Consider the following 13,335-nt stretch of genomic DNA (forward strand, 5'->3'; position numbering starts at 1 on the left):
CATGGCAAGACAAAAATCTGACTTTAGATCAAGATTCACCCGGTTCGATATGGCGACGGGGATCTTTGCGAGTTCGATATCTTTTGATTAATCATTCTTAAATGATCCAAGTTCATTATTTCTTTCGCAAGGGAGACACCAGTGACTCGAGATGTTCAAGCAGCAGTTCGGTAACGTTGCACTTTAAGCCCGCGTCTCATATCGTCGCTCGTAGGCATGCTTTGCGACACCAACACAAGATGCCCCTTGGTTTTGTGAATGACATCACAGAGCTTTGATAATGCCTTTTGCTTTTCCCTGTTTAAACAAAATAAAACTTTCATTCAATGGAATAAATATCCTTCAAACAATGCCAACACATAACACCACCCCACCCCCGCAACTTCCTTTACATGAAAAAGTTTTACACGTGAAGCGTGGCGTTAAAACGCATTTTTTCCCCCAGTCCTAATCACAATTACTTTCCACGTACCCTTCGGGGGGGAAAGGATCGATTGGATTTATAATAACAATGCAACTGACGACACAATTCAATTGCAGGTGACGTAAATTTAACCTGGCCAGTGTCTAATCTGTAGTCGGCTTGAGCAGGCGAGATATGCACGCGACGGTTCCACGTTGCGCACGGCGCGAATGCCAACGCAACCATCTCTCGGGAAGATTCGGATGTGGGCCCTGCCACTGTCCAACGCAGAGGCCACACGTGCCGCACCATTTCGGCGCAGGCATGGAAGCATCCAGGAGCTGTGGCAGCACGATACCGCGACAACTGACAGCGAGCACGCGCGGTGCCAAAACCAGCAGGAACCGCACCCATCACCTGATCGCCACCAGCAACACTCCAAATGTCAAGGCCCGTACAGGAAGGAAGCGTTCAACGCTTCCCGTCAAGGCGTGAGGGGTGGCCGCCGTGTATTCCCCAGCACGTTGACACCGTGACGCTTGCATCACGAGCGGCCCCCGCTGCCGAGGCTTTCCAGACAGGCACGGACTTGCATCGGCGCGGATGACCGAGACACGGACTTTGCCTCAATACGAGGGGGCACGCGCGCACAATCACAACTTCTGCGTCTTACGCAATCCGTTTCAAATGGCTCGAACTTTCTCGATGACAACCGCAACGAGAAGAGTCAAACACATTAAGGAGCTACTCTGGTGATGGTGCCCGGGCACGTGTAAAATCGTCACCCTAGTCATGTGCAGTTGCTTATCCGTTTGATTTTTAGTAAAAGTGAAATCTAAAATTAATTAATTGGTGAGTATTAAACAAATCCTCGAACATACTTCTCTGGCATCCGTCACAAACGGTACTCGTCCTAAATAGTCAATCATTTCCACCATAGGAATATACAATTTACACCACTGGCTCAGGAACTGAAACCCCACCATGCATTATTTAATTTATTTTCCAATCATTTTAAATAATAGCAAAATTGTATTCCAATAATTTTTTTCTCTCGATTATATTAAGATTATCTATAGAGCATTCAGTTTAAAAGGACTATCGAGATAACTAGGAGAAAATAATACAATAATTATTTTACATGGAAAGTAGACACATTTTACTACAATAATGGAAAGTAGACACATTTTACTACAATAATTTCAAAGGTGGAAGAAATTTTGCTCGCTCCAAGTGTTCTTGGAGGAGACGCAAGGCACTTGTTGTATCGTGGCAAGCTGCTACACCGAGCCACGGGCAGAGGGCACCGTGACTGGCGCAAATATGAGAGAGGAGCGGCAGCGAGGAGGAAACAAAACCAGCTGAACAAGAGCCAGAGACACCAAACCAAACAAACGCACAGACAGGGAGTCGGGGTGGGGGGCTCTCTGGAAGAGCTGGCGATAGACAGACAGGGGGGCGCTGGGCTGGGTCCTGCTCCACCAATTTTCTTTGTGAGCCCCCTCGTCCCCCCAAGTTCCCTCTCCTTTGCGGTATATCACCGTCACAGTGGGGCCCCACACACAACAACCCGATGGTCCCAAATCCGAGAGGAGCTGGAGCCGGGCTTGCTCCCCAGTAGAATGCGTCACATCAGTCGTGACGAGAGAGCTGCTCCGAGCAAGTGGAGTGAGCCACTTAGTGGCACCACCGGTGCAAACCGCGCTGCTCCTAATGCAATGCTGCCGAACGATGGCACAAGCCTCGCTTTCCATTTGGGAACAGAGGAGGAAATGAGCAGCGAAGGAGCTCTGAGAGCGTAGCTAAGTGCGCGCTTCACAGGCACTGCGAGCATGAACACTTGATACGCCATTGGTCTGTCGTGCCAGCGGACGATACGCTCGACTTAAGTGGATGGAGCCTTGCGACTAGAGTCATTGCAATTGTCACCGCAATTAAATATCAGTTTGAGGATGAAGAATGTAAAACGAATCACTTGAGCATTTTCAGTCATTGATGCTTCTATCCATGTTGAGGATCCAGGCTACCAGACTGACTATATTCTTACAGCTTTGTGCAGTAATCTTCGACAAATCTCTCTCAGTGTAATATGTTTTCCTGGTTAACAAACTATATAAATTATCATTTTACAATCAAGCTTTTATTTAGTGTATTAACCTAAGCAACAAATCAGAAGCAACAGCAAAAAAAAAGTTTTGTTTTGTGACATGAGATTAATCAATGGTGGGAAAAAGGTTAACCTACCAATGTATACTTTTGTATTTATACGGCACTTGTTTTTGTATACTGGCAATATTTTGACACAAATAATTAATCAATCAAGTCAGTAGAGGACTACCTGTATATGGGGCCAAAATTCTTCCAGACTAAGATTAACCACAGCGTTACTAGCAGGCACACGTTTTCTTCTTTTGTTTATGTATGTATGTATGTTGAACTTCTTTCGTACCATACGTAGCCAACCGCGCTAATCAGAGGTGCGAAGGAAGGACAACAAACTAAACACAAAAAGCAGTTCTAAAAAAATGAGTTTTCAATCTAGATTCAAAAATGCATAGCAGCTATGAAAGAGATTCAGTTGCGAGTGATTTAGCCGTTCGGTCGCAACAGTTGCTCTTCTGACTGGGAGGTCGAAGGTCAACATTCGGTCACCGCGTTGATGATATTCGTTGTCGTGGTTTCCCACTGATGGGACTCGGATGCGGCCGAGCACAGCAACGTGCCGGAACACCCTTGGCACCTCACAGCACTGGCAGCTGTGGTCAGCCAGGTGACGAGCGCTCGGTCCAGTTCCCATCGCTACCGAGATTTAGCGGAGCTCACCATGCACTGTAGCAAAGTGGACATTTAAGACTCAGTATGCACCATTTTCTAGACTAAGCCATTGTGTGCGCAACTCGAAAATTGGAACAAATTACCTGCAAACTTAGAAAATTATTCTTGTGGAATTAACCACAATCCTGGCACTGTTATCCAATTTTCCTGTTGTGAAAAAGAAGCGCTGAAAGGAAAGGGAAGTATTTAGAGCATTTTAACGGCGGTGGCGAGACTGGGTTGCTGTGCGTATACAAGCCGCCAAAAGTTGAGATTCAACGGCATCATGGGATTGAACCCATGACGATGTACTTTCCACAGTTTTTTTCCACCATCATATTTGACCAAATTTACCTGACCAAAATAACACATTGATAGACTTCGATCACAATTATCATTGCAAGTCACCAGAAAAACATAGGCGGGTGAGGGAAGGCTTTAATTCCCAAAAAATTGTGCAGGGTTCCCAGTGCACGAGGGTGAGGAGGAGCGGCTGGGAGCGCAGCGGGCACGGGCCCAGGGAGAGGGGCCCAGGAAGCGCTCGCTCGGGGTGAGCGGCGGCGAGCGATGATAGCGGCAACCAATTCTCATCGTTGACACAATGGGAGCGGTACCGTGGTTTCCCCTGCGGCCCGTCCTTGACCCACGCGTGCGGCAGCTCATCCTGCGTTTGGTAAACACACCGGGGCCGCGCAGGCTTCCTGCTCAACATCCTTTCTCACACCGTGCAGCCATAAACAGCACGTACTGAGGCCGTGCTGCTGCACCGCACAGCACAACACGGTACACCAAGCAACACATCCTTTCTCACACCGCGCACACAAACAGCATGTACTGAGGCCGAATGCTGCACTGCAGAGCACAGTACTCTAAACAACTCATCCTGTCTCACTATTAAAGATGCCAAAGCTAGAAGAGTTCACTCGTTTCTTAAATTGGGAAAGGTGTTTTTTTTAATACATATAAGCGTTTGGGAAAAGACAATGGCAGGGAATTCCAAAGTCGAGCAGTGAGATGGAAAAAGCAGAAGAAGTGGTGTCGTGACCTGTAGTGTGGTGGTTGAATGCAGTGTGGAGGTGGAGGTAGACAGAGTCCTCAATCAACATGGGTGGAGGAGTCAATGAGTGAAGTTCACGGCAACAATAACTATGGCAGCTGCGACAGAAGAGTAACAAGAGGTAACTGACCACCACGGAGCAAGTGATGGAGTGAATGCTGGATCAATCAACCGGACTGCATTACACTGCATTTAGACACGTTTGTGTACCTTTTAACCCTTTCCCATTGCGATGACGTACGTGTACGTCATCAGTTTGTCCATAAAAGGCCATGTGGGAGGGTGTGTGGCGCAGTTTGGCGCCAGCTATCGTAGAGTGCCGTCATGTTGCTACGGTTCTCTTCGCCGAGTACAATGTATTAAAAAACAGCGGCGCTACGCCTCTCGAAATAAAAATTAACTCTAACCGCTTGCACTTTCCCAGATTCAGTGGTGAACGGGACCCACCCTGCAACTTCCAGATGTCTCGGAATGGGAGAGAGTTAATACCTTCCCCAAATGGCTAAACATTTGACAAAGTGCATTTGTGTTCATCGTCTACCGAACATGTGATACAAAACAAAATAAATTTGACCTGACGGGTGACACAAAGCCACTCAACGAGGCGTATAACTAGAGGATAAGCAAACATATAAAAAAGTCAAGGAACACAGTGACAGAATGAGCCTTCACACGGAGGTGACGATGCGTAGGTAAGCATGTCACGTTCGCTCATCAAGGCCGTACGCTGCCTGCAATGCCACTGCCACCACGCAGGGACACAATCTGGACACGCAAACTGAATTATTTTTATTTAATTCACATTTTACTTCAACTATTTTCCTTCCTATGGGAACCTCATTTGCCAGTAAAAATATGATAATTGGTTCTTTACCCTTCTATCTGGCAACAAAACTGACACCTTTTTACAAGGAGTCATGTTTGCATAGACCGCAATACCTGCAGTCATAATACAAACAAAAGAACATAACTCTGATAATGTGCACTGTCCTTAAAGTTGATTGGTCCACACCCGAGACAGCTTTCCTTAGAGCCTAGTCTCATATGGGTTGGACCAGATGACGCCAAAAGGCGCACAACTCAAAGACAATGCACCATCAGAGTATGAGAGCTCGGAGCAAGCATCTACACTATGGGAACCTCATTTGCCAGTAAAAATATGATAATTGGTTCTTTACCCTTCTATCTGGCAACAAAACTGACACCTTTTTACAAGGAGTCATGTTTGCATAGACCGCAATACCTGCAGTCATAATACAAACAAAAGAACATAACTCTGATAATGTGCACTGTCCTTAAAGTTGATTGGTCCACACCCGAGACAGCTTTCCTTAGAGCCTAGTCTCATATGGGTTGGACCAGATGACGCCAAAAGGCGCACAACTCAAAGACAATGCACCATCAGAGTATGAGAGCTCGGAGCAAGCATCTACACTATGGGAACCTCATTTGCCAGTAAAAATATGATAATTGGTTCTTTACCCTTCTATCTGGCAACAAAACTGACACCTTTTTACAAGGAGTCATGTTTGCATAGACCGCAATACCTGCAGTCATAATACAAACAAAAGAACATAACTCTGATAATGTGCACTGTCCTTAAAGTTGATTGGTCCACACCCGAGACAGCTTTCCTTAGAGCCTAGTCTCATATGGGTTGGACCAGATGACGCCAAAAGGCGCACAACTCAAAGACAATGCACCATCAGAGTATGAGAGCTCGGAGCAAGCATCTACACTATGGGAACCTCATTTGCCAGTAAAAATATGATAATTGGTTCTTTACCCTTCTATCTGGCAACAAAACTGACACCTTTTTACAAGGAGTCATGTTTGCATAGACCGCAATACCTGCAGTCATAATACAAACAAAAGAACATAACTCTGATAATGTGCACTGTCCTTAAAGTTGATTGGTCCACACCCGAGACAGCTTTCCTTAGAGCCTAGTCTCATATGGGTTGGACCAGTGCACATTATCAGAGTTATGTTCTTTTGTTTGTATTATGACTGCAGGTATTGCGGTCTATGCAAACATGACTCCTTGTAAAAAGGTGTCAGTTTTGTTGCCAGATAGAAGGGTAAAGAACCAATTATCATATTTTTACTGGCAAATGAGGTTCCCATAGTGTAGATGCTTGCTCCGAGCTCTCATACTCTGATGGTGCATTGTCTTTGAGTTGTGCGCCTTTTGGCGTCATCTGGTCCAACCCATATGAGACTAGGCTCTAAGGAAAGCTGTCTCGGGTGTGGACCAATCAACTTTAAGGACAGTGCACATTATCAGAGTTATGTTCTTTTGTTTGTATTATGACTGCAGGTATTGCGGTCTATGCAAACATGACTCCTTGTAAAAAGGTGTCAGTTTTGTTGCCAGATAGAAGGGTAAAGAACCAATTATCATATTTTTACTGGCAAATGAGGTTCCCATAGTGTAGATGCTTGCTCCGAGCTCTCATACTCTGATGGTGCATTGTCTTTGAGTTGTGCGCCTTTTGGCGTCATCTGGTCCAACCCATATGAGACTAGGCTCTAAGGAAAGCTGTCTCGGGTGTGGACCAATCAACTTTAAGGACAGTGCACATTATCAGAGTTATGTTCTTTTGTTTGTATTATGACTGCAGGTATTGCGGTCTATGCAAACATGACTCCTTGTAAAAAGGTGTCAGTTTTGTTGCCAGATAGAAGGGTAAAGAACCAATTATCATATTTTTACTGGCAAATGAGGTTCCCATAGTGTAGATGCTTGCTCCGAGCTCTCATACTCTGATGGTGCATTGTCTTTGAGTTGTGCGCCTTTTGGCGTCATCTGGTCCAACCCATATGAGACTAGGCTCTAAGGAAAGCTGTCTCGGGTGTGGACCAATCAACTTTAAGGACAGTGCACATTATCAGAGTTATGTTCTTTTGTTTGTATTATGACTGCAGGTATTGCGGTCTATGCAAACATGACTCCTTGTAAAAAGGTGTCAGTTTTGTTGCCAGATAGAAGGGTAAAGAACCAATTATCATATTTTTACTGGCAAATGAGGTTCCCATAGTGTAGATGCTTGCTCCGAGCTCTCATACTCTGATGGTGCATTGTCTTTGAGTTGTGCGCCTTTTGGCGTCATCTGGTCCAACCCATATGAGACTAGGCTCTAAGGAAAGCTGTCTCGGGTGTGGACCAATCAACTTTAAGGACAGTGCACATTATCAGAGTTATGTTCTTTTGTTTGTATTATGACTGCAGGTATTGCGGTCTATGCAAACATGACTCCTTGTAAAAAGGTGTCAGTTTTGTTGCCAGATAGAAGGGTAAAGAACCTATTTTCCTTCCTGCTTCGTTTTTTTAAGTTTAATAATTCGTCACTTGTCAATGTGGCATTAGTTTGCTCTGGTTCCTCAAGGTTACAAGTGTTTTGTCCAAAACGTTCAAAATTGTATAGAACAAATTGCCTTTAAACATGATTCATTGTTAAAACATCACACTTCGGCATCTCCCAAAGCATCACACTGCGCATTATCTGCTGCCTAATTTTCAAAACGTTTTACTTCCAGTCACAGAATTTTGCTTTTATTTTCACTGACACAAACTGCAACTACAAAAATGGCAATCTTATGCGTGTGTGTGCAGCACTATATAAATACACTGCTGGATGAAGGCCTCCCTACAACCTTTCGGTCATGGGGGTGTTTAACCATACTTCCCCAAGGTGAGGTCAGTTCGGGTTGGTTCACATATCACTTGCCACCAGTGTTAAGCCAGGGCTGGGAATCGAACTCGGGTCGCCAGGTTCATAGCGCACGGCGCTAAACACTGCTCCACCCCCACCCAGCCAGATGGACAAGTGCTCAATTCATATATAGGTAAAAGACCACTGTCAATTCCGCTCTTCGTGGGAAATCTGGAGGAAATACAATTAAAAAAATATACGTAGCACGGGAAGAGGGGACAATGTTGGCGTTGATGATCAACTCGGAGGTGTCGGGCTCCTGCATAGTGGCGCAGCTGCTTCCCGTGTCCTGACCGAGCTACGCGGGGCGGCACTTCAGAGAACGAACGCCCTCGCTGGCAAGAAGCACACTTCATCATCGCCGCTAACCATTTCACTTTCAGATTGTTCACTTTCGTTATTTTTTTATTAAAATTCAGATTAACACGTAGGCTTCAAATGTTTACCTCAAATCAGGTGTGTCGGTTAGCAGAAAAGTGACGTTGAGCAATGCAGACAGGTTGCCCACAAACAGTTAAGGTGAACGACGTGAACGTCTCTGCACTTCCACGAGCTTACTCGTAAACGCACCTCCGATTAGCACGGTTGCCTACGTACGGTGCAAAAGAAGTTCAACAAACACATATATACAAAGACAAAGATCCCCATATAGCCTTAATAGACTGTATGGGCAAGTGCTGTTAGCGAGCACCACACATATATATACAAACAAAACGAAATGCACCACCAAGTGCCACAACGGGACTCGGACACCATTGACTTCTCTCGAGCGTCATAAAAGCAGCAGTCTCGGACAACTGGTTTGAAATGCATCGGTGTTTAAATAACAATACACAATAACGTGCATTTAGTCAGTTCTCAAGATATCTTATTCCAAAGTTTCCCAAGGAGTTCCTGATAATACAAATTTGTCCCACATTAAAGTTTACATAATAGCAGCAGACACAGCCAATTAATATCACTAACCAGTGATTAGGGTATTTTTTACAGGCAAAATAAGAATATTGCCAAGCAACTGGGTAATGGCAGTACCGCAACCAGTCTCAGAACTATGGAATGCCAGTTTAAAATGCAAAAACCTTAACCTGCTGACGAATAATTATTTAATTGCTATTTATAAAATCAGTGCTGTGTTGTTTATTGTGAACTGTCACAGTCCTCCAACTGTCTGCGAATTTTAAATAGCTTCGGGCATGTCAGTCATTGGCCCATCAAACTCGACTGCATGTAAAAAGCAGCAATTATTTTGGGTGGGTGCATACTATTCCAATACACAAACTCAGAACGCAGGATTCAGCGCTCTAATACATGCACAGCAAAATTAGGTGAGCCACCAAGCCATATGTAAGTTAAAATACAAAAATTGATACACACTGCCCAAGTCCCGGTGGAAAGATGTTATCCCCCTTGCCTGGTATACAGGATGTCGTGGGTTCGATCCCAACTCTGACGCTTGCGGTATATTTGGAGTTAGCATGTGCTGCCTGTAGTCGCGTGGAATTTTCTCTGGGTTCTCCAGTTTTTCCCTCCACATTTAGAGTCAAAATGTGTTAAAAGGATTTGGCTGCAATAAATTTCCACGTGACAAGTCACTTCATTCAGCTATGATTTGTGGCCGGGTCGCTTCTGAAAAAGAGATAGAGAGTTCAGTGGGCCTTACCTGGTAAAATAAAAATAGTTAAATTTTTGTTTAGTTAAAGTCGAAAAACAACCAAAGGCCTTCAAAGGTTGCTGCCACAGCTCTGTAGCAAACGGGGCGGCATGACCACCTACCGGGAATGCGGATGAAGGACCAGCCGTGGAGTGGCGCGATGGCGTGCAGGCCGGCCAGTGGCGACGGAAAGAAAGAGTCGTGAGGCCTCCGCGCCTGAACCGCCCGGACAGGACTCCCGAAGAGCAACGCCTGCTGTTCCACCGCCCCGCCAGCCTCCAGACGCTCGAACTCCGCGCTCCGGTCCACGCAGTGCCACTGCCGGAACCCAGACACCACCTGCCAAGGCGAGGGATGGTGCAGGTGTCAAGGATCACACATAAGAAGATGGAGCCAACCAACCGGTGACATTCAAACAGCGCTGTGCGCGCAGAGATATGCGCTATATGGTCAGCTTTTATGCGGCACTGACAAAAGTTACATTATAACAGGATGCAAGCAAGATTAACCTTTTAAGACTCAACTTTCCCCAGAGGGGTGGAGCAGTAGTTTGAACATGACGCTATGAACCTGGCGACTTGAATTCGATTTGCGACCATGGCTAATATCAGCAGTGAGTGACGTCCTAACAGTTCTTAGGCCTGAGCAAAAGTGTCAAAGAACGTAAAAATGAAAGTGAAAGGAAAGTATTTACAAAAAACATGAACTATAAAGGAGGTTTTTGTTAATCATATGACCACATCCATCATTTGGCATTGTGGATGGAAGCTCAGAGCCCCTTTGCAACTTGCCAGGCAGGGGGTTATTTATTGGCTCCCAACATTTCTTGCAATTCACCTGTACAGCAGAATACGGCAACGATATCCCGAAGACCAAATAATAACAAAATAAATAAATGCTTTTACCAGGTAAGGCCCACTGATTTATATAGCTCTTTTTCAGAAGCGACCTGGCCACAAATTATAGCTCAATGAAGTGGCTTATCATGTGGGAATTTATAGCAGCCAAATACTCAAACGCATGTTTCTAAATGCTTGCATGTTCTCCACAACCATGGGGAGAACATGCAAACTCCAAATATACAACAGGCGCCAGGGGTCGAGATCGAACCCACGACCTCCTGTATACCAGGCGAGGTAGTTAACATCTCGCCACCGTGGTGCCCCGAATGTAGGTGGCTGCATTGTTAAAGCAACCAGCACGGTCCAGGATTTCACATCCCAAGGTTTCCATGGCAAACCGGCTCGGTGATGCACACTGATTGCTAAGTCTTCCTCCAGAGGCCTTCAGCCTCCAATATAATGTTTATTTTTTATTTAATCTAATTACACTATGTAACACAATTTTGTTCCTGGGTAGTAAGTGTTATTTCCTAATTGCTTATGCCAAAAAAGTATAGAAAATGGCTATTATTCCCCACAAACTTAGCTTTTGTGACCAGGACAGTGATATTTTGAAATCTACCTATTTTCATTTAAGTCAGAAAAAAAATATGAATCAAAATGAACGTGTATTTATACTAAAGTAATACAAAAATTACTACAAAAGATTTAGAAGGGAGTAGTTTTTCGAGATTTACGATTATACTGTAAATCACTTTCACGAATCAGCCCCCAAATGTAGTCTCCCATCACGATCTCGTTATACTGTCCTTGGTAGCGGCGTTCAAAGTCGAGCATATCCTGGTGGAAGCGCTTGCCTTGTTCCTCCGAGTACGCTTCCATGTTCTCCTTGAATTAATCAAGATGAGCAGCAAGGAAAAGGGCTTTGAGGGACATCTAACAGCCCATTGTGCCGTAGTTTTTCACCAGTCTCAACCAGCTCCACATAATTTCCGACCTTGTGATTGCCCAGGAAGCTACGAACCACTGCGACAAAGCTGTTCCAAGTCGCTTTCTCCTTACGAGTGAGCTTCTTGGGGAATTCATTGCACTCCAGGATCTTCTTTATCTGTGGTCCGATGAAGCTTAGAAAAAAAGTCTTGAAGGTACTAGCCACGCCCCCTCGAGGAACCTTCCCGATGGTTCCCGAAGCATCCTTCCCGATTCCGCCTGTCACCTTTGGCCCAGATGTTATTCCCTCTTAGGATTGGATGCCGGTTACATAATAGTGCCTGTATCCAGTTACCCTTTGGCACCCACTGGATGGCACTCTCTCATTACATCACTATTTATATTACTGGAAAGTTCTAAAATGGTCTAGAAGTTACTCCAAGTTTACTCAGCACTGAATATATCTGGAATGTTTTGAAAAATAGGTAAATTAAAAAATATCACTGTCCTGGTACCGAAAACAAAGTTTGTGGGGAATAATAGCCATTTTCTGTACTTTTGAGGCATAAGCAATTCGGAAATAACACTGACTACCCAGGAACAATAAATAAATAAATACATGTTACACAGTGTTATGTATGGATTAAGGGAAATATTTAGTATAAGCTTTGTAAATATGACCCTGCAAAAATTAAGCAAGCTAATGATCCAGAGCCCCCACAGATGCACGATCGTACACAACGCTGCCAGCCGTGGGGGACAGATCAGCTTGGCTGGGTATCTCAATGCTGCAGCTGACAAATGTTGCAGGGCGGTATCCAAATAAATTTCGATTTAAAGCTTTCGTGACTGCAGGGATTCATCTTCTTTGTTCTTTCGGTAAAGTCACGTAGAATGAAACATTTCCCTTCTACGTGACTTTACCGAAAGAACCAAGAAGAGGTATCCAAATATTCACGCAAAAACCATGCCGCGGTGAATGATAATGGACCTTCCCTGTTGGGAATCCCAGATCTCTCCTGTGATGAATATTAGGCTTCTCAATGGAACCACACCTCACCCGGTAACGTACAATGGGCTGCCTCGATCGCCAACCTTCCCACGCAAATACTCAGAGAATGGCGATGCAGTTAGCTGGGTGGTGCTTGTTAAATCAAATCACTGTCACAATTATTCTCTGCCCATCATGACACCTGGGGTGGATAAATTAAATACCAATATAAGGGAAGTCAAAAGTTATACCGGACCCCAATGGAAATATGGAATTTCTACCACTGGAAAATGAGTACAGCCCCATCATTCACATATGCAGAAAGACAATTTTACTCTGAACATAAATACACAATTTGTGCATGAAGATCACATGCATTGCACACGAAACAAATCAACTTGTAATTGAGAGCAGAATTACTCAAGTTATGATTTTATGACCCGATGATTAAAGCACTGTGCTGTGAACCCAGCGACCAGAGTTCGACTCCCGGCAACAGGTCTTGGTCCCGCCCTTCACCGCCCTGACCAGTCTAGTGAAGCATGGTCAAACATTCCCACAATACTGAGAATGTAGAGAGTCCATCCAGCAGTGGGTTGACAAAGGGCTCGTATAAATACATGTATTGCTACCCACATGCCAAATTTCAAGTTTGTTGCATGTTGGGAAGTATGCTAAACATTTCGAACAGACACACATTCACAAATTTCCCTTTTATATAGATGAGTGTGGTCTTGAAAGTGTAATCTCTAAAACCTACAACTGCATTTACAACCACTGATTGTGAAGTGCTCTGCAACTACACACCTGCCAGTTTTCTGTGGCAGCTGTGACCCAATATGTTTATGATTGTTAGGCCAACGGTGAAGTCCTTTATTGCCAGACCCAAATTAGTCTGCATTGCAAATACCACACGGTATGCAGGCAGACA

General features: G+C 44.7%; 1 protein-coding gene across 2 annotated transcripts in view; it reads right to left on the bottom strand.

Annotated features, from left to right (window-relative positions):
* The window catches only part of INO80 (INO80 complex ATPase subunit), a 99,274-nt gene that overhangs the window by 20,551 nt on the left and 65,388 nt on the right, over positions 1–13,335 (bottom strand). For both annotated transcript variants that reach the window (XM_078870646.1, XM_078870647.1), the window contains exon 27: positions 9,764–9,980. In XM_078870646.1, coding sequence (XP_078726772.1) covers positions 9,764–9,980 — 217 coding nt within the window. The remainder of the gene's footprint in view (positions 1–9,763; positions 9,981–13,335) is intronic.

The sequence above is a fragment of the Lampetra fluviatilis genome, chromosome 30 (genome assembly GCF_964198595.1).
Source record: "Lampetra fluviatilis chromosome 30, kcLamFluv1.1, whole genome shotgun sequence".
Taxonomy (NCBI): domain Eukaryota; kingdom Metazoa; phylum Chordata; class Hyperoartia; order Petromyzontiformes; family Petromyzontidae; genus Lampetra; species Lampetra fluviatilis.